Below are 26,240 nucleotides of genomic sequence, written 5' to 3' on the forward strand. Positions count from 1 at the left end.
TTGCTGTAATAGTTCCTTCCTCCTTTTTTCTGGAATTTAGAGGGAGTTTGAAGTCTGGAGTGTTGTCATTTGTGCTTTCCAGCTCACCTCAGTCAAAGGTTTCTCTTTGGCTAACTGGTTTCCCCTTCCCCATCCTCAACCCCTCTTTCCCCATCCCTCAGCACTCCCTTGCTAGTTCTCCAGCCAGTGGGAACCAGATCTTCCAGTATGCATGCTAGTTTGTTTCGGTTTGGGTGTTCCACGTATTCAGATATTATGTAAACTCTTCGTTTCTCTTATTTAAAGGAAAGCAAAGCAAGGGAAAGAAAACTTGTGGAGAGAAAGTATTAGAAAGGAAGAAGAAGAAAAACAAAAGCGGCTTCAGGAAGAAAAATCACAGGAGAAAACTCAAGAAGAGGAACGAAAAGCTGAAGCAAAGCAAAGTAAGAATATGGGTAGATCTGCTGAGAGCAAATGAAATAAAAGTAATAAACAGAAAGATACTCATTGTAAATGTGGGTGAAGAATGTATAGACACGTGAGAACTGACTGAGGGTAGAAACCTTACATAAGACAAAGAGGATAGTTTAACTGACTAACATGAAAGATCTGCTATGCTTCTCGGGGTTGATGTAATCTTAAATGTTTATGTTACTTAGCCAGCACAGCTGACCTACTCATTTGAGTGAAGCAGCAATAAAAATATGTCTTTTATCACATCAACCTTTTCTCGGAAGACATGTTTCCTTTTACAGCTTAGAGTCCATTCCTAGCTTCAGTAGTACATCTGCTTTAGATGAGTAGACTTTTGGATCCATAATAATGACGCATGCAGTGTGTTCAGATTTTTAACAAAATAGTTACCAACTTACCAAGTCCAATATATCTGTGAGTCCTTCTGTTTTCCCTTTAGAACAAACTAGTAAATCTATAGATGTTTCTTCATCCAATACTTTTCACTCCCTAGTCTCATTTGTGGCTTCCCCTGTGTACATCACTTCTCTGCTCCAGTCTCACCTCCACAGGTTTAACCATGTCTCTCTCCCTGCTTCGATGCCTTCCACCGCACATGGCTTGGTCTGCCTGACTCCCACACCTTCCCTTGGATTCATGTGCTCATGTCAGTCTGTGAGGCCTCACTTTGTTTAGCTGCACCCTTCCTCACTTAAGATGAACATTCTTCTTTGCTTTATATTGACTCTATGATGAGTCAAGATATTTGGATCCTAACAAGACTAAATCAAGCAGATTTTCATTATACTGTTTGATGCTCCTTTTTTCTTTTAGATTTTAGGAGCTCTTTATTGAGTCATAATAAAGATGTGTATACTCAAAAGTAGCAAATTATGAGAATTATCTTTTCTTCAGGTGAGACAGCTAGTGCTTTGGTGAATTATAGAGCTTTGTATCCCTTTGAAGCAAGGAACCATGATGAGATGAGTTTCAATTCTGGGGATGTAATTCAGGTAAGAAAAGAAGCCTTTTTTTTGCTCATGAGTAAGCTAATCACAATACATTGTGCTGTGTTTTCTATAATATTAGCTCTGATTTTTATATACTTCTAAAAATGTTTTTGTCACTCAGAGCTGCACAGAGCAATAATTACTACCATAATACTACCACTAAAGAAAACTTACATTCAGACAATTATAATTGTCAGCCAGCCAGTGACAGAGTGGAAGGAAAGTATGTCTTTTGGTTCTGAGTCCAGTGTTCTTTCTATTCTGCCATATAAGTTCATATCATAAAAGATGGTACCACTTGAAATGTTTTAATAAGTGAACTGTAGGATTTTGAGGGGCTAATTATTTTCTAGAAACTGTTAAAAGAGGTAAAGTTAAATTCTATAATCCCGACTGGATTTGAACCTTTGTTTCTTGGAACAATCTTTGTTGTATTATCATAATACACATGAGACAAATGAAAAAAAATACATAGGAATCATGCTGATAAAAATAATATATATTGGAAAAGCACAGGCTTTAAAAGTCACCCACTGAGATTTTAGTCCCCAAATGATTTCAAGGTAATACTCAATAAGCCATGATTAAAACAAAAAGAACTATGACCTACCTATTCATTATACTCTTAAGTATCTACTTCAGAGAATAGAAAGCACATGTCCATGTGAACGCAAGTGCCCAAAGCATCCTTGTTTGGAATAGCTAAACACTTGAAACAATTCAGATGTCCATTATTAGCAAAAGCATGAACAAATAACTTCCAATAAGGAGGAATGACACTCATATTCCAACATAGATGGATCTAAAAATAGTTACTTTACATATAGGAGACAAACAAAACAAAAAATATTATAAGATTTTATCCATTGAAAATGCAAGCTAATCTATAGTAACAAAAAGCAGGCCCAGGAAGTTTAGTGAACCAGGAAAGAGAACTTAGAGTGAAACAAGAGGAAACTGGAGGTGATGGGCACCTTATAATCTTGGCTGTTGTGGTTTATCAAAGGCATATAAATAAACCAAAACATTACATTAGCACCTTTAATATAAATTTATATTAATTACATCTCAAACAGCTGTTTTTAAAAATTTTTGGAGGAAAGGAACCAGTAGAGGTGCGAAGAGCGCAGAGCATAGAGGATGGAAATTAATTAGAATCCAGCAAATGACATACATGCATGACAATACCATGATAAAACCCACTACTTTGTATGTTAACTTTAGAAATTAATTTTAAAAATCTAGTGGAAACTGTATGATTTGATGAATGTAACATCGTCAGGAAAAAAAAGTATGTTGTGGAAAGGTATAGAAAATAGCGATGAGAGATGGTTGGCATATTCACTTATTCATTGATGTAAGCAGATGTGTACTGTGCTAAATGGAGTTGATAAAGAGTCACACACAACTAGAAGAAAAATGCTGATTATGACAGTATGTAACTAATACAGTATGATCATGTTGGTTACAACAGCTTATATGAGAGAACACCAGCTTGAGTTGGAGTAGTTTAACCAAATCTGTATGTGAGTAAAGATTATAATAATTGATATTATATAAAAAGGCTGCTATTACTTATTGAACATAGAATTTTAAAAAAAGAGCTGTTTTAGTGACAAAATCAACCATTTGGCTATAGTTATATAATAGAGATAAGAGCCACAGATTTTTGTTTATAAGGGCTTAAGCTTTTGATGATAAGAATAGTAATAATTAAAGATGGCTCCAAAATCAAAGAAGGAAGGTCCTGTCCCTCCCAAACCCCAAGTGAAAGCTAAGGCCTTGAAAGCCAGGAAGGTAGCACTAAAGTGCATCCTCAGCCACAAACAGGAGATCCTTATGTCACCCACCTTCTGCTGTTCCAAGACCCTGTGTCTCTGGAGGCAACTCAGATACTCTGAAAAGAGTACTCCAGGAGAAACAAGCTTGACCACAATGCCACTATCAAATTCCTTTGACCACTGAGTCAGCTGTGAAGAAGACAATAGCATACTTATGTTCATTGTGGACATCACAGCCAAGAAGCACCAGATCAAACAGGCTGCAAAGAAACTCTGACATTGATGTGGCCAAAGTTAATACCTTGATAAGGCCTGTTCGGTTGGCTCCTGATTTATGATGCTCTGGATGTTACCAACAGGACTGGGATCATCTAAACTGAGTCCAGCTGGCTAGTTTTAAATACACATTTTTTTTTTCACCATTAAAAAAAGAAGAGAGCTAGAAGATGGCTCAACCTTTAAAGGCTAGGCTCACAACCATAAGTATTAAAAAAAAAGGAAGAAGAAGACCTATCTGGAGAGCTTAGGCCTAGGACCAGGGAGAGGGGCTCAATCTTAGACTTGAGGTGGATGTTCCCAGCCAATGTCTAGGTAAAGATCTCATGCAAAGAGTTAGAAGTGTAAGACTGCCCCTTTGGGTAAAGAAGTCCATCCTGAGATTAGAGCTTGAGAATACAGTATTCTGTAAGAGCATTGACCAAATTTTAGGAGCAGATGGGCCTTTTCAGGAAGTATATAGCATGAGGCAGGGACACTGACCGTAAAGTTTGAGGTGCCATCAGTGTTTAAGGTAGTAACCAGGAAGAGGAGCAGGAGGCATCAGGTGAGGTTGGAGGCTCTTACACTATAGGGAAAAAATGTTTAAAGGAAAAAAAGAAATTGGTTTTTGCCACTTGGAACATAGTACCCAGAGGTTTCCCAGTTCAGCTAGACCCTGCAAAAATGACTAACTGTAGGATATTGAAAGTTTACAAGAATGTAAAATGTAATCAGCAGACTACTGTGTAAGTTGGGTATGAGAGGGTTATATAGCTAAAACATACATGTTAATTGTACTTTAATAAAAATTATATATCAATATTAATTGAGTAAGAATACAGTGAAATAGAGGCGAATATTTATTTTTATAACCAAAACCCAATAGATAATATCTAAAGACTGAAAAACAAAATCCAAGAAGTAACACTAAATAATTTTTGAAGATAGGCATGGTAGCTTAGAACTATAAGCCCTGTACTTGGCAGGATAGGCAGGAGGATTGCCACAAGTTTAAGGCCAAACAGGACTTTGGGAGTTCCACTTAAAAAAAAAAATGCCCGCTCAATTGATTATCTTTTTTAGGTGTATAGATTTCATTATGTTTATCATATCTTATAGGTCTATATAAGTGAGTATATCCCATGTTTGTCTTTCTCCTTCTGGGATATTTCACTCAGAATGATCTTTTCTAGATCCCACCATTTGCCTGCAAATTTCATGATTTCCTCCTTTTTGATTGCTGAGTAGTATTCCATTGTATAAAAATACCACAATTTCTGTACCCATTCCACCGTTGATGGACATCTGGGTTGTTTCCAGGTTCTGGCTATTACAAATAGAGCTGCTATAAACATGGTTGAGCAAGTGTCCTTTTTGTGTACTTGAACAAACTTTGGGTATATACCTAGCAGTGGTATAGCTGGGTCTGGAGGAAGCACTATTCCTATTTGTCTTAGAAAGCGCCAGATAGCTTTCCAGAGTGGTTGTACCAGTTTACATTCCCACCAGCAGTGGAGCAGGGTTCCCCTTTCTCCACAACCTCTCCAGCATGTGTTATCGCTTGAGTTTTTCATCTTGGCCATTCTGATGGGTGTAAGGTGATATCTCAGGGTCGTTTTGATTTGCATTTCCCTGATGGCTAATGAGGATGAGCATTTCTTTAAGTGTTTTTCTGCCATTCGATATTCCTCTGTCGAGAATTCTCTGTTTAGCTCTGTTCCCCATTTTTTAATTGGATTACTTGGATTGCTGCTTTTCAGCTTCTTTAGTTCTTTGTATATACTGGATAGTAGTCCTCTGTCAGATAAAGGGTTAGTGAAGATTCTTTCCCAAAATCAATTGAGCGGACATGGGGTAAGATGATCAATCCTCATTTAGAAAGACAGATGGGATGTGCATTGAACGTATGACAGGAGTCTACTGAGCGCATCTGAAAGACTCTAACTAGCAGTGTTTTCAAAGCAAAGACTCATGACCAAACCTTTGGCAGAGTACAGGGAATCATAAGAAAGAAGGGGAGTTAGTCTGATGGGGAAAGGATAGGAGCTCCACAAGGACCAAATATATCTGGGCACAGGGTCTTTTCTGAGACTGACATTCAACCAAGGACCATGTATGGATATAACCTAGAACCTCCACTCAGATGTAGCCTGTGGTAGCTCAGTAACCAATTGGTTTCCCAAAGTGAGGGGAACAGGGACTATTTCTAACAGGAACTCGATGACTGGCTCTTTGGTTTCCCCACCCCCGAAGGGAGGAGCAGTCCTGTTAGGCCACAGAGGAGGGCTTTGCAGCCAGTCCTGAAGATACCTGATAAAACAGGATCAGATGAATGGGGAGGAGGTCCCCCCCATCAGTGGACTTGGAAAGGGGCACGGTGGAGATGAGGGAGGGAGGGAGGGAGGGACAGGGAGGGAATGAGGGATTGGGACATGGCTGGGATACAGAGTTAATAAAATGTAACTGATAAAAAAAATAAAAAAAAAGAAATAATGCAAATAAAATCATATTTTATAATATAAAAAAAAAAAGAAGAATTAAAAAAAAATGCATGGAGTAAGGAAAGAATTTTTCCATTGTAACTGTGTATAATGCTGCTTTGTTATAGTTTACTTTTAGTATTAACTTTGTGTTTTTCTTTTGTTTTGTTTTGAAGACAGTGTCTCACTATGTAACTCAGGCTAGCCTAGAACTGGTTATATAGACCTGGCTGGCCTCAAACTCACAGAAATCCTCCTGCCTCTGCTTCCTGAGGGCTGAGATTAAAGGTATGGACCACCATACCTGTCTTTATATATTAACTTTGGTAAAAATTTAAAAAGGTAATTTGTCCATGATGAGAAATAGAAACCTAATAATTTGTAGGAAATGCCTTTTTATTTCAAATGGGCTTAATTCTGAATCTGAGACTACCAAGCAGTAGCCCACACTCTTATGATTGTATACATTTCTAAGGACTGAACTTTTTTCTTCTTTTTCTTCTATAGGTTGATGAAAAAACTGTAGGAGAGCCTGGTTGGCTTTATGGTAGCTTTCAGGGAAAGTTTGGCTGGTTTCCGTGCAACTATGTAGAAAAAATGCCGTCAAATGAAAAAGCTCCATCTCCTAAGAAGGCCTTACTTCCTCCTACAGTATCTCTCTCTGCTACCTCAGCTTCTTCCCAGTGAGTTGGGAGATAACAATGGAATTCTTGTAGTTCATGTGTGAATACTAATGCATAGCTGTGTCCACCTGATTTTGATCACAGGTTTAGTCTGGGCTGGCCCTTCCAACATGTTAATACTGAAATTTAGTAAGTGAACTCAGAGTGCCTAAGTTCGTCTTATGTGCAAATCATGTTTGAACATAGTGTATAATAGATGTGGAAAAACTGGTAGTATTTAATGAGGTTCTAAACAATTAAGTATACTGATATTAAAGTTTTACATTTGCAGACCACTTTGTTCAAATCAACCAGCATCAGTGACTGATTATCAAAATGTGTCTTTCTCAAACCTTACTGTTAACACTTCGTGGCAGCAAAAGTCAGCTTTTACTCGCACTGTGTCCCCTGGATCCGTGTCCCCCATTCATGGACAGGTATGTGATCTGTAGCTCTGTGTGCTTTATTCTTGACTTTGGTCTGGATACCATACAGAGGCTTCCATCCTTCCCTCATTCAAGCAGAGTCCGTAGCATTCAGTATCTCTTCTTATTTGTAAGTGATATATAGCTGAAACATGGTTTCTAAGTACTTGTTCAACATTTTAGTCCCCTCAGGGTTGGTCTGGGAAAGGGCATTGGTTTTTCTTGTCTTGGAACCTTGCCAGTTTGGTGTATGTAATGAGATACATTAATACTACTAAAAAGAATGGCAGGCTTCATCACAGTAAAGCCAGAAATACAGATTTCATCTTTGCTTAGAAATCCTTAGTACATGGTTATAATTTCCAGCATTTTATTACAGGCTAGAAATTCAAGAAAAGCGTGTTAGAAAAAAAGCCTCTGCCATTAAGTAGTTTATAACCTATAAAGGAATCCTACATACGTGTAATTGTGAAGTGTGAGGAAACAATACATCTGCAAAGTTCTGAGGGCATATGGAGAAGAACATCTCATATAGTCTGTGAGATTAGAGTGTGCTCCATGAGGGGATAGTATTTATGTTGGACCCTCAGCAGAAGCAAGGCTTCAGCACACCTGGAAATCTTCTAGTGACAGCAACGTGAGGATGGTCGCTGGGGCTCATACTCATACTCTGCAGTGTCTGCAAAATAAGACTTGTTTCTATATAGCTAGGTTACACAAGGTTGAGGAAAGGCTGAAGAAGTCAGGTTGGTGTTGGTGTGTCCCGTCAGCAATTAGGAGGCTGAGGTGGAAGGACTGGGATTTTGAAGCCAGCCTTGACTATAAAAAGTATTAAAGGCTATCCTCAGCTGCATAAACAAGATACTCTTAATCAGTAAACTATCAACCAGCAATTAACGTTTTAAGGTAAGCAGTTAAGAGTTTAAGGGTTATTAGTGAGGTAGTTAATACACACTAGACATTTTGACAGTGAGAAACCAAAAGAGGTTTTGAGAGAAGCTTACACATGTAAAAGATTTACACTTAAAAACTGTGGCCAGGTTAACGGTTCAGTGGGTAAAGCTTGTACAAGCCCAACAACCCACCATTCATATCTTTAGAATCCACATGAAAGCTTGATGCAGTAATGTGGAAACACGATCAGCCAGGCGCTCATGGGCCTGCTGGTCTGTAGAATATACAACATGGCAGCACAAACAAGAGCTCATCCCAAACAAGGTGGGAAGGCAAGGACTGCCTGCCAAAAGTTGTCCTCTTAGCTCCATACTCATGCTGTGGTACATAATCTTTCTCTCTCTAACACACACAAATAAAAAATAACTTTTGTTGCTGGATGTGGTGGTGTACGTCTTTAATCCCAGCACTCAGGAGGCAGAAGCAAGTAGATCTCTGAGTTCAAGGCCAGCCTGGTCTTCAAGGACAGTCAAGGCTACACAGAGAAACTCTGTCTCGAAAAATTGAAAAAGAAAATACATGGAAAGGAAAGACTATTAAGAATTGACACAAAATAATCTGTTGAATGTGGATAGTGAAGGGAAAATTGAAGTTAAAATAGTTCTTCAGGGACTGATGGCTCAGCAGTTAAGAGCACTCACTGTGCAGTTATGACAAGTAGGATTTTGATCTAGCACTCACAGAACAAGCTGGGTGTCCTACAGATGCCTGTAACTCCAAGCCTCGGGGTCCATACACCTTTGAGCCTCTGTCTGTTGCATAGGTACATACACAGACAGACAGGCGGAGATTCTTTTCAAAGGCTAGAGAGATGGTTCAGCAGCTAAGAGCATGTACTGCTGCTTCCAGGGGACTTTTTTCTAGCACCCATGTCAAGTGGTTCACAACTGCCTGAATTCAACACCCTGGGAGCATTGAACTCACATTCACACAAATTTTTAAAATGTTAAAATATTATAAAAAAATAATAAGCAGTTATTATGAACAACTGAAAGAATAGTAACATAATTCCCTGGTAGATGGCACAGGAGGAGGGTTTAGGTTTTAGAAATGATTAGCTTCAGGCACACCAAGACAACCCAATGGGAACAGTTAATGTGCATTTTGATGTGCACATCTTGAGTGCAGAAAGTAAAGTTACCCTGAAATTATAGGTTTTTCAAAACCACAGGCATAAATTAGATTATTCAGGAAAGTCATACTGGAATCATAAATAAAGTTGAATGGAGAAAAGGTAAGCTCAATGCAGAGCTTCAGAAACTACAAGGATTTTAGTAATGTCTGCAATGTTAAGAGATTGAGAACAGTAAGGGTTTTGGAAACCTTTGACCTGATATTAGTGTTGACAACCTCCTAAAATCAAAGGACAGCACCTAAATCAGAAGGAATTGAGGCATGGCATAAGAAAGCAAGTTGATGACACCTTCAAGAATTTAGATGTAGAAGAAAGTGATGAAAGAATAGTATGGAGAGAATAGTATAAAGAAAGTGATGAAAAAGCATGAAGGCTATGGAGCAGGACTCAGTGTTACTACCAGAAGGTAGTGAGAAGGCAGTGAGGACAGTGAGTACCAAGCTCATCTGTGAGGGGAGGAGGAGGAAACAGCAAGGGAGATGCTGAGTGTGACCATTCCTCCTGGGGTAACCAAGATAAGGTGGAAGCCATCGGAAGCTGGAGGAGGGAAAAGTTGCAATAACTCCTTTTTTCATTTCATTTCATGGATGTATGTCTACATCCTTGAGTCTGCACTTTATCAGTATTCCTGAATGGTGGGATGTTCAAGAAGGCCATGTATCTATGCCATTTTAAGGTCATAGATTGACCAAGTTGATGTGTCCTCTGTTACATGCTAGAAATTAGAACTCACAATTACCATGATCAGCTTTTAAGTTTTGGTGGCTTTGTATCCTAGGGGCAGGCTGTAGAAAACCTGAAAGCTCAGGCACTTTGTTCTTGGACGGCAAAGAAAGAGAATCACTTGAACTTCTCAAAGCACGATGTAATTACTGTCCTGGAGCAGCAAGAAAATTGGTGGTTTGGGGAAGTGCACGGAGGAAGAGGATGGTTCCCCAAATCTTACGTCAAGATCATTCCTGGGAGTGAAGTAAAGCGAGGAGAGTAAGCGCCTCTATGTACTTACTGAAGTGTGGATGTTGATGTCCTCACCACACAAGCTGTGGTTTGAATCCCGGGGGTGATTCCTGTCATGAAAAATTGCTTTACATTTGTATCTGGTTCAGAATCTTTCATTCTAGCCATCTCAAATTTGTGATGTTTTCAAAATACTCAATTTTTAGACCTTTGTTTTCTTTTTATCATAAGACTAGTTAGAGAAGTTCTCCTTTCACTTGAAGTATTTCTCTGTTGTTCACTGAAAATTTTCCATATTTAAAGGATTCTTTACTGAGGTCTCCCTTTCAGACTGGAGCATTCCCAAGCCTGGGCCCTGGGCTCTTTAAATATAACCTCCCTATTGTTCAGAACACATGTCTTTATAGTTACTGACTTTTTTGACCCATATTTTTTATTAAGTCATAAGCCTCATGAAGCTATAATCTGTCACTTTTGACCTATTTTTTTTCATGTCTACTATAAAATTAATACATAGTAACTGTTGAATCATCTTAATGAATGAGGACAGGAGAGAATGAGTAAACAAATGAAATTGTAAATATCCAAAATCTAAAATTCTAGCTAGACTTACCTCTTAAGTCTGCAAGGGTGTCAGGTTGCCTTACCATAGGTGAGTCAGTGCCACTGCTAGCTGTGGGCAACTGGAAGGGGCCTGCAGTAGAGCAGGCTAATACTTGAGGATCTGGTCTTGGAGGTCAAGAAGCTTATGGATGTCCTAGTTCCACTGTCCTCAACAGCCTGCTTTGTCTCAGATTTCTGGCTGGATGAAAAGTTAACTAAGCAAACTGTAAGGCACTTCAGTGCTGCGTGTCTGTTTACTAGTATCTGGATCCGATGTAGACTTACTTCTCAGATTGACCTGGAATTTTGGAAGTGAAAGTCACAATATATATCTGGCATCTTCATGAGAGAGCCTTTACAGCAATTATTTTACTATCCATATAACATATTACAGAGAAGAAAGCTTAAGCAAAAAATAGGTTAAATGTTTTAGAGGCAGTTTTCCCCCTAAATTTCTGTTTTATTTCTGATCCTTTCTAAGAGATGACTCATGTTACTTAAAAGCCTGCAGTCAGGGTAGGCATGGTCGTGCCTCTTGGTTGCTGTAGGTTCAGCAACTTAGGAAGTTGAGGCAGGAGGATTCCAAGTTCAAAACTAGCATGGGCAACATAGAAGACCTTGTCTCAAAACACAAACCACAAAAAATAACAACCAACGCCTGCATTAATGGAGTATTATCATTAACCAAGGCAGTCCCATTATGAAGCTTAATAAAGTTTTCTTCTGTTCCTCTCTGTAATTCAGCCACAGGTCCTGGGGAGTCCTCTGCACCCCCTTGGTATCTATATCTTAAACATGACAGTTCTTCCAAATTTTTGAAACGAGCATCGTAGATTAACATGCAAACTACTTTTTACCTATTATAAGATTTTAGAAGAAGGGTAATTTTTATATTTTAAGATATAGTAAGCTAATCAAATAATAACATTCATATATGTATCTTGTTTATCGTTAAGCCATGACAGTCTCTGTATGTGCTTTATCAAAACACTGCCCACTTATTAGTGTACACATGTCTGTTAAGTTCCTTACAGAGATGAAAGCTATGTCCTACTAAAATTATTTCAAAATGTAGTGGTTTATAATGAGCTCTTAGTCTAGAAGGATTTTGTATCTAATATTCCTGGTTTGTAGACAGAGAAAGTTGTTTAGTTGAGAGAGCAGTAGATGCTTCTAGCCCTGTTGTAGTCTTCCGCTCACCTTGTTGAGCTTCTGCTCCTGTGTATGCATGTGTCTTATCCCTCTGTTTGGTTTGGTAGGCCAGAAGCTTTGTACGCAGCTGTAAATAAGAAACCTACCTCCACAGCCTATCCAGTTGGAGAAGGTAAGTTCCTGGCAGGTTGCTTTCAATGGGAGTTAGTTTAGTTATTATTTGAACATTTGTTGTTCTTTTCTCTTTCTATTTCTTTGATGTTTTTAAGATTAAGAAAGCCTGCCTCTCTTTACTTCATATGAATATTGAAGACACAGAAACTACATGGCTGAAAACTAAGCATATTTAGAGATGGTGTTGCAGAATCAGCACAGGGCCTGGGGTGATAACTCTGTGGTTAAGAGCACTTGCTGATCCTGCAGAAGACCTGCGTTCAGTGCCCAGCACTCATATCAGACTCCTCACATCTGCCTGTAACTACAGCTCTGGTGCCCTTTCTGGCCTCTGCAGACACCCTACACAAGTCTGTATACACCCTCACTCCCCCCACCCCCACCCCACCAACACCACACCCAAATAAAAACAATCAGGTGTGGTGGTGAATGCCTTTAATCCTAGCACTAACCAAGAATGAGAAAGAGCTTCTTACAAAGAAAAGAGAATGAGCCAAGGCATATCCATGCACCTTAAAGAAACGAGGTCACCAGAGAAGCTGATGCCACATCTGCACAGCAGAACAAGTATGAGGAGATGAGTGTAGAAAAGCAGTAGGTAGAGCTTGGAGTGACTACACTGTGATTTATTCGGACCCTGTCATTACTTTTAGTTGTATTAAGTCAGCTAGGCAGAGTGACTCTGGAAATGTGAATAAATGGGTCTCAAGAGTATGTTTTTGATCATCTCTACTTATGCTAAAAGATCAAGTTTTGTGTTGACAAATATACATAAAGATAGAAAGAAAAAACCCCAAAGACTTCTAAAACCCAGTTGCCATTTCTTCAAAGTAGTAGCAACCACAGGAATGAGAATCAAAGATAATCTAAAACTGCAGACCTATCCCATGAGGTCATTCAGTGACAGAGAGTCACTGAGCATGTGCTCAGAGCCAAGCACTGTGCTAGGTGCTGGGGCCCTGTGGCAGAAGTTGATGTTTCCATAACTGTACAGAACAATTAAACAACATTCAGCACATTGGGGTGTCTTTCACATAAAAGGTTTAAAAATTGTTTTGGCTCCATTAACACTAAGTGACATTCACATTAAGCCTCAGTTCCATTATTTGTCCAGATACTGCATATCTGTTGTTAGAAAGGAAAATATATATATATATATATATATATATATATATATATATATATATATATTTACACACACACATATATTTATTGCAGGGTTGGGCAATCTCTCTGAGTTCCAGGCCAGCCAAGGCTGGCTACATAATAAGATTGTATCTCAGACTGAAGTAAGAGATTGACTGTTGCTACTTTTGTTGCTGCACAGCCCATTGTTCCTGCAGCATAAGCAACAATCCTTCCTTTCACAATGTACCAGCAACTGAAAAAAAAAAAATAAAGCCCTTGATAAAGTTGGTTAGCCTTCACCTAGACAGTTATTAACTAATTGCGTTCATTCTGTTTTCTACCTAAAGACTTTGAGGTTCTGTAAGGCACAAGGTCTTTTAAATTAACCTCTACCTACATCTTAGAGATTAACTTTTTCTTTTTTTATGTCTATGGTCTCATTGTTGTTGTTTTCCTAACTTCCAAACCACTTGCTTTTGCTTGTTCCCTACAGAGTATATTGCACTTTATCCATACTCAAGTGTAGAGCCTGGAGATTTGACTTTCACTGAAGGTGAAGAAATACTGGTGACCCAGAAAGATGGAGAGTGGTGGACAGGAAGTATTGGAGATCGAACTGGAATCTTCCCATCCAACTATGTCAAACCAAAAGATCAAGAGGTAGTGTTCTTTGCATTAAAACAAAAGCATTCCATTGTTACCAATCAAGATTTATGCTAATAACAGAGATCTGTGTTTGCTGGCGCTGCTGTCATTACAAGGGACCTACTCATAATCACTTCAGTCACATAGGTTTATTTTAGGGCCCGTTAGAAGACAAGGGCCGCAGATGTCATAGACTGAAAAGAGCAGGAGCCGTAGGTAGGGCTGAGTGTGATGTTAACATTGGCAACAAGTCCTGTCAGCTCTTTTCCTTGAAGTGACAAGCATGCTGAATTCATTTTTTGGGAAATTGTTTACTAAACCCAAGTCTAGATATTTATCTGTCTGTTCTTTGAAGTAAACTGAAAAAAGATGTATAATCAAGATTAAGAGTTGGGGTTAAAAAGATGGCTCTGTGGTTAAGAGCACTTGCTGTGCTTATGGAGAACCCAGGTTTGGTTTACAGCACCCACATGGTAATTCACAGTCATCTCTAACTCCATCTCCAGGGGATCTGGCAGCTTCTTCTGACTTCCATTGGCAACAGTCATGTACTTGTTGCACATGCATGCAGGTAGAGCACCATACACATAAAATAAAACAGAAGAGAGAGAGAGAGAGAGAGAGAGAGAGAGAGAGAGAGAGAGAGAGAGAGAAGGGAGGAAGGAAGGAAGGAAAGAAGGAAGGAAGGAAGGAAGGAAGGAAAGAATAATAATAAACAAAAAGATTTCTATCCAAGGACATTGTCAAGTGAAGCTGGCTTTGTATACTGCATGCCAAATTATTAATATGGTTTGATGATGCTAAGTCATTGGTATTTTACCCACCATACTAACTGTAAACACAGTGAAAAGACAGTTTCTAGTATTTCCATGAAAGCTGTTTACATTCCACAGACTCCTGCAGGTGCCCAAGGACTACAGGGACCTGTGAACCGATGGTGTAGTAGAACCAGGCTGCTGGGCCTCCACCACTGAGAGGCTAGATGACCTTGAAGAGTTGCTTTGCTTGTTAGTGCCTCACGGACAGTCATAATTACTTACCAAGGTTATTATAAAACCGCATAGCTGAGTAAATCTATACCCATGTAGAGCACACTTGCTCCGTACACTCACAAATGTTAGTTTTGACTTCAGACCTTCACTGAAGCTGTGTACACTAATAGAAAAACCTTCTTAACTCCTCTCTTTCATGCAAACTCCTAAAAATAATAAAGCTGACCAATTCAGTTTATTTTTTATGTTATTCTGCAGTCCTGGGGATTGAACCCAGGGCCTCACAAATAGAAGGCAAATATTCCACCATTGAGCTGCATTATATCCCCAGTTTATCCCTTAAAGGTAAACAGAAGTCATAGTTGCTACCCACTATGAATTTCCTTTTAATCAAATTCAGTAATTTTAGAGAACATATAATAATAAATAGATACATATTGCCTCCTATTCAGCGATATCTATGGGTGAGTCAGTGTCCCTTATAGAAAACAGAAAAAAAAAACAAAAACTCTTCATGCCTTCACAAATTTGCAGTTTGTAAGTGTTTATATATACTTAGCATTAATGCTAGCCCATTCATAAATAGGGCAGCCCGTGAGCCGGCTAGTTAGTCATCTGAGATGAGGGGCCTCAACTGAGAACCTGCCCCAGTCAGATCAGCCTGTGGGCATGTCTGTTGGGCATTTTCTTGATTAACAATTGTTGGGGAGGGCAGCCCATTGTAGATCACCAGCCCGGGGGCAGGTGGTCCTAGTGTAGGAAAGCAGGCTGAGAAAGCCAGGAGAAACAAGCTAGTAAGCAGCAGCCCTCATAGCCTTTCCACGTTCCTGGTCTGCTCTCCAGGTTCCTCCTGCTCTGTAGATTCCTGTCCTGACTTTCCTCAGTGATAGGCTCTTATCTGGAAGTATAAAATGAAAAAATAACTCTTTCCTCCCCGAGTTGTTTTTGGTTACAGTATTACATCATAGCCCAGAAACTAAACCAAGATACTTCAGCCAGTCATGTTTAGTGTCAAGAAAGCTTCAACGAGCACTTTCTGTTATATAGTGCGTGCCAACTTGAGCTACGCGCATGTGAAACGTGCAGACCAAGTCTCTTTCTCAGTGCTGGGCTCTTTGGTTATTTGACTAATATAAAATCCAGTGTCATTTTGTTCTTCGATTAAAGAAATGTTAATCCTGGATGTTAGAAATCTTTAATTTCTAGTAAAGTTGGATTGTCATGTTTGGATTGCTGAAAATGATATAAAAAAAAACTATTTTTTTTCTTTGTAGAATTTTGGGAATGCTAGCAAATCTGGAACATCAAACAAGAAACCTGGTATGTATAACAGCAGCCTTAAGATCTGACTAGTGTTTGCTCTGTTTGTAGTCTTGGATTCACAGCTCTGTTTTCTTTTCAGAGATTGCTCAAGTAACTTCGGCATATACTGCTTCTGGTGCTGAGCAACTCAGCCTTGCACCAGGACAGTTAATATTAATCTTAAAGAAAAACACGAGTGGGTGGTGGCAAGGAGAGCTACAGGTAACTTTCTTTTCTAGGTATTAATTCTTTATAAAAAAGACCGAAGAAAAACCACCCCCAAGCATAACATTTGGAGGCAACCAGTCAACATTTAAATATATTGTTTTTCCCTCCAGTTTTCTGCTGTTTTTAACAGTTTAGTTGACCTACTAAGTATTTTCCACTTACTAGGCCGTAGGTCCTTTTCTTAAAGGAAAGAGAGTATTATGTCATCTCTTCCTGGGATACCTAGCTTGCCATACCCCTCTGAAGAAAAAAAAAGGCTGGTGCTGACTAAATACTCTCCAATGGACTGTTGCTTCCTTCACCACCGAGGTCTCAAGCTTCGGAAGCAGCAGTGCAAGGAAACAGTGCAGACATAACATGAGCATAGTTTTTCTGAAAATGTTAACAGATAGGTGCCACATGTATTTTTATAGAGAAAAAGTCGCCTCTTTCATAGCTAATACTTCTTCCAAGCCTAAATGCACTTTAGGGATAAAAGATGATAAAAGAAATGAAAGCTATGTTTTTATATAAGTTTGCATGTGGTAGAAATACATTCAGTTCTGGCATTGTAGTCTTAGAATTCTAAAGAACAGAGGTGTGCAGATTCAGTATATTCTTAACTGAGCCCCTCAATTTCCACCTTCTGATTTGCTTGAGCTAACTAAATGGGAAACATGACCCTCCAGAAATGCTTTTATGACTTCCTGATTATTGACAAGGCTCCAGGTGTGCTTTCATTGAGCCAAACCCTTCAGTTGACTTGAGCTCACAAAGAGCTCTGGGAAGCTCTCTTTAGACTGTAAGTGTTACTTGAGTTGAATAATCAGAGAAATCTTAGCCTGGAAGTTCTCTAGAGACATCCATGGCTGGCATTGTCAGCAGCACTTTCAGATGCATATCATAGTGAATCTTCCCATGTTTAATGTTGACTTAAAGGGCTAATGATAAGTTCAGGAGTTCCATGACAAGTCCCCAAGACTGTTCTCAAATTTGGTAACTCACTAAAAGGCTTCTTGTTGCTCCTTGAAAGCTGTTACCCTGTTTGTTATTATGAAACAGTACAGATGAATATTAGCCAGTGGGTCAGATGCAGAGGGCTCCTAGAGTGGAACTTGTGGTTCCCTTCTCCAGCAGAACAGTGGGCAGCATTTCTTCTTCCTGGTAGGAATCTGTGACAGCACACATAGTTACTGCGAGCCAGTGGAGGCTGTAGGAGCCTGCTGTCTGGAGTTTTTGATGGGGGCTTTATCACATGGCTATGGTTTGATGTTCAGATGGTAAAGCCATTCCAGGCCCTGTCGTCAGAGTGAGCTGATACAGCATGACACAGAGCACCAACCACAGGTCACATTGCTGGATTTAGTGTTGCCCAAACCTCATTGGTAAACTAAGAGGCTTGCCAGTAACGCTATACCAAGGACTTAGATTCCATCTGAGGAGCCAAGTGCAAAAGCCAATATATAGCCAAGGTTAACTTGTTATTAGAAAGCCTAGGTTTTTCAGTTTTAAGTTGTAGCTCAATAATTGTTTTTAATTGTTTCTTTTGCTAATTTTATAGGCCAGAGGGAAGAAACGACAGAAGGGATGGTTTCCTGCCAGCCATGTCAAACTACTGGGTCCAAGCAGTGAGAGGACCACACCTGCCTTTCATGCTGGTATGAAAGTGGGTTACCTTGTATTTTGTCTTAGATGACTGTTACAATATAGGATGTCTTAGATTAGCCAGCTCCTCAGAAGGCTTGGAAAACTTGCCTTTCCTTCCCTTTGCAAAAGAGCCTCAGTGCCTCTGGGAACGTCTTTCTACAGAGTTCTGCTACTCTTTGAAATGTGAAATCGCTGCTTCGTCATATTAGAGTGAAGAGGTTCACCTGGGTTTTTACCTGGAGTTGCTTAGGCTTGGGGGATTGTTTTGTTTTGTGAAACAGACTTGGGGAAGAAGATTGTGGGAGAGAGCATGTAAAAGAAAATTTTAGCCTAATTTTAGGATTTAATAATAATTTAAGTTGTACAGGCAGGATTGATCCTTATAGGAATACTTATTTTATTATTTTGCTGTTCTTTTGCTAGTATGTCAAGTGATCGCTATGTATGACTATATAGCGAATAATGAAGATGAGCTCAATTTCTCCAAGGGACAGCTTATTAATGTTATGAACAAGGATGATCCTGACTGGTGGCAAGGAGAAATCAATGGGGTGACTGGTCTCTTTCCCTCAAACTATGTTAAGATGACAACAGACTCGGATCCAAGTCAACAGTGTGAGTAATATCAAATTACTTATTTCTTATATTAAATCTTTAATGTGCTATGTTGCATGCATTATTATTCTGGGTCATATCTTAAACTCATCACTCACAGTAGATGTAATTAATATTTCAAGTAAAAACCAAAAGATAACAGTTTGCAAGCTCAGAGGTTGTGCTGCTTTATCATGAATGCTTTCTTCTAGCTACAGACCTAAGTGATATGGTTTTTAATTTTTATAAATATGTAATTTCTTGTGTGAATCCTTGCGGTGTGATGGCATCAAAACTGTAACTTCCATTCATCACCACCATTGCAGCACCCAGTGTTATCAGCTCAACAAAAAGTAGCTGGTACTATAATTTCCTGTACTGTAGTGTGTCCTTTTAGTGTATACAGCCCATTAATTTTGGAATCCCCTCATTTAGTTTCTTTTTGTTTATATATCATCCAGTTTGGAAAATTTAAACAACCCATTTTAAATGCTTGCAAAACTCTCACTAGGTGATTCTTTAGACTATCTCATGCCACAAAATATGTGTGAATCAAGATCAGTTTCACAGTTACACCTGATACATACAAAGGGGAGAGGAAGAGTAAAAGAAAGCCATTACTTTAAAAAAATCTACTTTAAAAAAATAGAAAAAAAAAAAAAAGAAAGCCATTACTTTAAAAAAATAAAGAGCTCTTAAAGTAACCTAACTTCAGTGACAGCTTTTTTAAAAGTTGTATTGGTCTTTATGTATCCCGGATTGGCCTCATACTTGCTGTGTGCCTGAGAATGACCTTGAATTCCTGATCCTCCTGTTTCCGGTTTCTGATTCTAAGTACCTAGATTATAGGCCTGTATTACCATGCTCAAGTAAAATTCTCTCTCTGTCTCTCTCTCCTTTTCCTCTTCTTCTTCCTCTTTCTCTTCCTCCTCTTCCTCCCTGTACTAGTAGTGCCTGTAGTGGGGTGATTGAACCTAGGGCCTCATGCACTGTAGGCAAGCGTTCTACCACTGAGCCATGTTCCCAATTTCTAATTAACAGAATTTGAAGTTTGTTTGGTACACAAATTATACAGAAAGCATGAATTAGTTATTCAAGGAAAAATTAACTTTTGGCAGTCTAGGTGTGGTATACTCCTAGAATTCCAGCATTCAAGAGGATCATAAGCTGGAGCCCAGTTTAATTTAAAACTAGCCATCATGGCTAGTGGCTGCTGTGTTAGCACAACTCTATAATATAACTAGTTTCATGGCTTCACTGAAATAATAATCGTGAAATTACAGTATTTGAACAATAAGAGGAAGAAAATCTTTAAGTTATTATTGTTCTACTCAGATTTAAAGAAATGAAGTTCTCATTTACTTTAGTCAGTAAATTTGTTGATTTTATAAATATTCTTTAAGTGTCCACCACATACTTCCAGATATTAAAATCCAAATAGTCAGAGGATGCCGTGCTCTAAAGTAGCTTTGGACTGGAGTTTGAACCAGTCAGGTAATGCAACAGTTGCCATAGTGAATATTTATACAGATACATACCCTAAAGTTCCCTAAACCTGTGTGGGAAGAAGGCTTGCTGTTGCAGAAGCCAGCACGTGGCTGGGACAGAGAGGAGAGGTTACAGTTTGCTAGGAAGGCAAATGGGGATGAAAGTTATCTTCTTGATCATTTTACCTAGTTAGAGAAGAGGAAACAGAACAGTCGAGGGACTGGGTCAAAATAGAGCAATTCCAAAGTGCTCTTTGTTATAAAGTTATTCTCTATAGCTCATACCTTAGTTTGTGCTAAGATATATGGGGTTTTGTAGTTTGATTATATCTAAAAACAAGACTTCTTTCTTTCCTAAATGAACAGCAAAGTTTGTCATACATTCTGGAATAAAAGAATTCTCAGGGGATAGTTTCCAAGTAGACCCTCTGAAAAGTTTGTTTTTCATAAAAGAACTGTTTAAATCACCTAGGAGACAGCAGAGTGTCTTATGTTTGCTCAAAACAGCTGTTTACTAGCAACTGTAGAATCATAATTGCTTTTTGGCAATGTCCAGAGTTCATTTAATCGGTAGTTGTGAAATTCACTTAACCCAAGTTTACATAATTCTACAGCTTCCACAGGATATGCTCTAGAAAATACTTCATGCTTATACTCAGGAATTCATTTGAGAATGTAATTATAGTTCCTCAGCTACTTTAGAAGTAAGTCATTTATGAATAGTCTTTTTTTTTTGAGGCATTAGTGCTGGTTAAATTGTGAATTACCATTTGTGTTTCTCTAGACCTTATAAACACTTTTCGTTTTAAGATACAATTGGGATTTTTTAAGGTTGAGGATTATTTAGTTGATGTTGCATGTGACTATTAGTCAAATTTTTTCTCACCCGCCTAATTTACAGTATGTTCATTTTATTCCTCATTTTTCTTTTTTTAGGACCCAATGTTGTCTTCCAGTTGTGAAAGCACCCCAGAGACCCACTATCCAAGTTTGACTCTAGCGTGGAGGCAGGGCAGGCAGCCCTGATCAAATATCTCCTACACAATTTGTTTACTTCGTTTGAATGTTAGAGCCACTTGTGATTATTTCTATGTGTTTCTAATTTTTACAGTTAAAATTTATTTGTAACAATTTCAAGGATAGTGGGTCTTTGTGTGGCTTTCCCTGCTGTTCACTCTGGCATCCTTTAGCATTTTTCTTCTTTTTAATTTGGCACTTACAGGTCATTAGCATGCATATTCAGGCTGCCCTACATGGTGGGAGTACAAACACACAAAGACCCACTATTTGCACCAACTGTTCTCTCCGATTTGGAATGCTTTGCCGATGCTTTTGCAAATTGTATATTCATTACGGAATTCAGGTGATGTTTGCTTATGTTCTGCTATTATATTTAATCTAATCCTAATCACAGGGCCCATAATTGGCCCAATCTGTGATTCGCTCTCAAATAAGCACTGTTTATTACGTTTTTTATTACGTGCCACTATGAGTACCAATAGTTAGGTTTGTTTGAAGGCCAAGAACTGGAAACAGCTTTCTCTGTGTTATCTGTGTGATCTGAATAGGAGCAATAACATTGGGGGAGCCTCCCTTGTCTCACAGAAGGGAGTGCAGTGTGCTCTGGTCAGTGAATGCAGAGTAGTATGTTCAGTCTGTCTCAGCTGCCCACAAATAAGTGCAGGGCTGGGGCAGCTTCCTGACGACCTTAGGTGCTCCAGGCTGCAGAGCTATGCTCCAGCTCAGTTACTGCTTCATTGATGACATAAACATAGATTGTTTTCAGGAATGCAAAGTGTCCATCACTGTGAGGTGAGAGACCGTCCTTACAGAGCACTTCTATCTACAATATATTCTAAAGTAGAATTTATGTTATCTCTTGTAGTCAAGTGAATACTTACCCTAGTATACAAAATGACACTGTTGGCATTCATAATGCACTTAGTAAAATCCCATAAGGAATCCTTGAAGACTGTAAACCAGACCTGAAGCAGGCATGCAGGCCCTAGCCAAGGATCCACAGTAAGGGGAGAGCACATGAGAGCTGGCATTCCTCTGTGCCCGTGAGGCTTCTTTGAGGCTAGAACATTGACATTACTAGCTATGCTTTCCTGGCTAATGTTTTTCTCCCACATTGCCTACTTTGACATAGGATTTTACTTCTTGCCTTGAATAGAAAGCACTCTACACATAATAGACATTATTATAAACTAATATGTGATAGCACTTAGCTGAAATGAAAAAGTTTTAATACAGTATTAAACCATATTTGAAAATCATTGAGCGGTTTATGCAATTTAAAATGTTTACAAATTGCCGTGCAATCTACTGTTCATGAAATGTCAGATACTTGTGTATACAATCACAGAGTCTTACTCTTCACTGAGTTCTTTGAGAAAATGAAACATGCTTTTATACCTCTCACTTTAATTTAAAGGCATATCTTGTGCAATATTTATGTTAATGTGCCTATATATAATGAATGATTTATTACAGTCGCACATTGCCTAAATCATGACCTGAGGGGGAAAAAAACCAATAGTTTAGTTACAACTTTATAAACCCTAATATCTGTTCTGGAAAACTTTACAATATTGGTATATAGGGAGATGAGTGTGTGCTCCCTGGGGTGGGGGTCTCTGAGGGTTCTTAGACCACCTCCATTTTAGCATTTGCCATCATGACAGTATTTTGTATGACATTCATAGGAAAGCAATAATATCAATTTATAGATGGAAAAAGAGAATTGCCAGTGGTCACTAAGAGACGGTGCAAAGACTGAGTCCACGCTGACTTTTCCACAGTATATAGATTACCTGATCTTCTTTTTTTCTTTTCAATACCCTGCATTTACAGCCTTGAGTTTATTGTGTGGACAGCTGCTAACTTCAGCACTGCTAATTACAATGTTTCATAACTCACCTTTCTCTTTACAATTTTTATTTTGGGCTTCTCCATTGGATAAATTATTCCAAAAGTGTCTTTATAGATCAAATCACTTTACTTCTCCATCACTAAAAGTAGATATATAGAACTGGCATTCAGGTTGCGCTCAGCAGCTATAGTCAATCTGAATATAACGTGTTCGTCAGGTACCTGTGGATTAAGTCACACACTGGCCCAACAGTTAAGCAAGAAAACTGACTGCGTTAACCAAATACTACTCTGTAGGTATTTTGTCACATATCTGATAGAAAGCTGTAAGAAAGGAAATTGAATGACCTAATCATTTAAATCATTCTGACAAGTGCATGCAGTCTGTTGCAATACCTCATTCAGCCAATGTATTTGCTCTCTTCCTGATTTAATATAAGGCAGCTTTCTGTTGCTTAGAAGGAAAGACTTTATTGGAGACATAATTTAAAAATGAGAATACAGTGAAATCAACTGGAAGTTGTAGGAAACTCCTATTTAAGAGCACACTGTGGCAGGTGTCTCTAAAGCATGTGCTTGAACTTGATGGGTTTTCCAGCAGCAGGGGGGAAAAGGCTACAGCCAAAGCTGTTATTTTAGAAAGTTAAAAACTAAAAGTTAACCTTATCAATTACATAGTTTCTTTGAATCTTTGAGTCATTTTGAAATAATGCAACACTTAAAACAGTAACTGTTTTAAAATACAATATGATAGTGGAGTTCAAAACAAAGGGATTGGGAGAGGAAAGGCAGAGAAAGAAAGGCCAAGTCTAGTCCAAAGCTTTATTTGCCAAGTTTTCTTAGAATGAATTTTACCAAGTTACAATTTCTTGTAAATAAATAATGGAAATATGAGAACCCTTTGCCTAGATGGCATTATTAGATGCTGCTGTGATGCTACTGTAATGTAATAAACTATTAAATTGTTGCAAAGTGATGTATCTGCCTTAAATTTTTATTTTGTGTGTCTTGAAACCATAGTATTAAAGGTATTGATTGTACAAATGCTGGGCACGCTTGGCATGAAATAATCTGTTTTTATTTTTACACAATTGTAATATAACTATGCAAGTGTGTTTATTAAAAGGACACAAACTCCATTACTTGTATTGTGTATTTCTTTTGAAGCATCCTTTTAAAACTTATTTTAAAACTTAATTTAATTGCTTAGATAAAGTGTGATTAAATGTCTTTGGGACTTTGCTTTTCTCTTAATGTAATCTCGGAGTACAGACAAATGGCCAATTTGAGATAATTACACATATCTCAAAAGCAAAAGAGATACTTATTTTGCTATGCTGCTGCATAGCAAATAATAATACGAATATTTTTATTTATAGTTTTTTCACAATTTTTTTTCTAAAAGTATCGAAAGAAACTTAGAAGCCATTTCAGTTCAAAGAGGCTAATAGAAACCTGCACTAGTTCTTCATGTATGGGACCTCAGGGTTGAACAGAGTACTGCATTTGATAATCAAGTCAGTGTTTTTGTAAGTTGATGAAAATAAAAATATGGATCTAAATGTAACTAGCATAAGCACCCTCTTTCCCAGATCTTTCTCTGCAGAGTTATCCAGCTAATGTGTGTTGATGATTTGTTTGCATAAGGCCAAGCAGAATACCAGCTGTAGTAATACCTAAGTGAGAGTGAAGACAACCCACCGTGACATTGTTGTGGGACAGAACAGAAGTGCACAGTTTAGGTCCAAGCACTGTGGCAGGGCTTTTTGTTTTTTGTTTTTTTTCCCTGCACATCAAGGAGAGAAGATGAGGAATGCCTAGTTGCACCATAGATTGGTGAGACAGAGAAGACTTTCTGGCTGGAGACAGCAGCTGGCAGACGCAGGAGATAAGTGGTAGTAAGCCAGACTCGGGCAGCTGAGGGGTTTACTCCACACAGTCAGTGCTGGGGTGGGCAGGAGGTGTGGGGTGGGCAGAAGCTTTCAGTATTGCGAGGATGGAACTTTTGTGAAGCCAGCAGTGAAAGTAGAGGCACAAGAGCTAGGGGTGCAATGATTCTATAGCCTGCCAATGTTGGAATCACCTAGAAGCTCTAAAGTATTTCTGAGTCCTGGCTGGTGTGGTCTGAAGTTTAACCTGAGCAAGGGGACGTTTTCCAAGTTTCTCAGATGATTCTCAAATGCATCAGAGGTGAAGAAAAAAAAAGAGTGTCAAAACTCCGAGGGAAAATTGGCAGACGTTAGGCACTGACAAAATGGGAGGGAAGGTAGAAGTGGCTTATTCCCAAATTTTATCTTGAGTGGCAGAGTGGGATAATAGATTAACTGTGTCACATATGGGTCCAGAGTCGAGGGAAGAAGGTGAGGCTTTCCAGATATAATTGCCTAGCTCTTTAGAAGGACAGCGTCCTGATGGACAGGGTTTGCTATGCATGAGCTGGGAGTGGGCACCACCGTGCATACTGGTAGCTTTTGGAACACCACAGGTAGCAGTGGTTCCTTAGGGAGAGGATTAGCGGAGGAGAGATTCTCAGGCTAAGGGCTGGGAAGTACAAAAGACCAGGACAACAGGCAGCAGGTATGTGAGTCTGGAGCATGCTGGGGGGCTACATTTAGAAAACAAGGGTTCTGCCTGTGTGGAAAAGGACTCATTAGATACTTTCCAGAGATCCACAAACAAAGTAATTCATTGTTTCATTTTTACAGATGGGAAAATTAAAACAGATTAAAGTCCCAGTAAGGGACAAGTTGGCTTAATGATCTGGCTTCTGAATTCATGCTATGAACCTTATATACTTGTGTGCTAATGCTACCACCATCTATATAATCATGAGGTCTAGCGGTACACATTGCTCATACCAGTAAAAGAGGAAAAATACACAGAAGAAGCAAGGTGGCTTATAGAAGCAAGAGCCTGTAGTGAGAGCATCCAGAGGAAAAGGCTGCCCATAATCAGTCTTATTAAGATGCAATTCATACACCTCTTTAAAATGTGCAACCAGGCCCGGCATGGTGGCACACTCCTTTAATCCCAAAAGGATTAAAAGAGTCCAAGGCAAGCAGATCTCTGTGAGTTCAAGGCTAGCCTGGCCTACAAGTGAATCTAGAACAGCCAGGGCTCTGTTAAACAGAGAAACTTTCAAAACCCAAAAATGAATAGATGAATGGATGGCTGGATAAATTAATTAATTACTTAATTTAAAAATGTACAATTCAGTAGGTTTTAGTATATTCACAGTCATGCAGCCATTGCTATAATCAATTATAATATATTTCCATCACCTCAAAAAAAAAAAAAAAGCTAAATTGTCCCTTCCTATCTCCCTGGAACCACACACAAGC

At 38.8% G+C, this 26,240-nt stretch overlaps 1 protein-coding gene and 1 pseudogene across 8 annotated transcripts in view; both read left to right on the top strand.

The window, feature by feature from the left end:
- The window catches only part of Itsn2 (intersectin 2), a 114,368-nt gene that overhangs the window by 59,270 nt on the left and 28,858 nt on the right, over positions 1 to 26,240 (top strand). For 6 of the 8 annotated variants that reach the window (XR_009585029.1, XM_060365277.1, XM_060365273.1 and 3 more), the window contains 11 exons: positions 286 to 422; positions 1,348 to 1,445; positions 6,469 to 6,644; positions 6,916 to 7,060; positions 9,916 to 10,121; positions 11,957 to 12,021; positions 13,645 to 13,811; positions 16,063 to 16,108; positions 16,191 to 16,312; positions 17,859 to 17,955; positions 18,368 to 18,559. Coding sequence is in view for 7 of the 8 variants with exons in the window: in XM_060365277.1 (XP_060221260.1) it covers positions 286 to 422; positions 1,348 to 1,445; positions 6,469 to 6,644; positions 6,916 to 7,060; positions 9,916 to 10,121; positions 11,957 to 12,021; positions 13,645 to 13,811; positions 16,063 to 16,108; positions 16,191 to 16,312; positions 17,859 to 17,955; positions 18,368 to 18,559 (1,451 nt within the window). In the remaining variant the exon portion in view is untranslated. Of the gene's footprint in view, positions 1 to 285; positions 423 to 1,347; positions 1,446 to 6,468; positions 6,645 to 6,915; positions 7,061 to 9,915; positions 10,122 to 11,956; positions 12,022 to 13,644; positions 13,812 to 16,062; positions 16,109 to 16,190; positions 16,313 to 17,858; positions 17,956 to 18,367; positions 18,560 to 20,961; positions 24,039 to 26,240 lie in introns of those variants that run through there. The other 2 variants (XM_060365299.1, XM_060365293.1) reach the window with 2 other exon arrangements.
- On the top strand, positions 1,453 to 4,683 carry LOC132646797 (large ribosomal subunit protein uL23-like; annotated as a pseudogene).

Source organism: Meriones unguiculatus, chromosome 1, assembly GCF_030254825.1.
Source record: "Meriones unguiculatus strain TT.TT164.6M chromosome 1, Bangor_MerUng_6.1, whole genome shotgun sequence".
Taxonomy (NCBI): Eukaryota; Metazoa; Chordata; class Mammalia; order Rodentia; family Muridae; genus Meriones; species Meriones unguiculatus.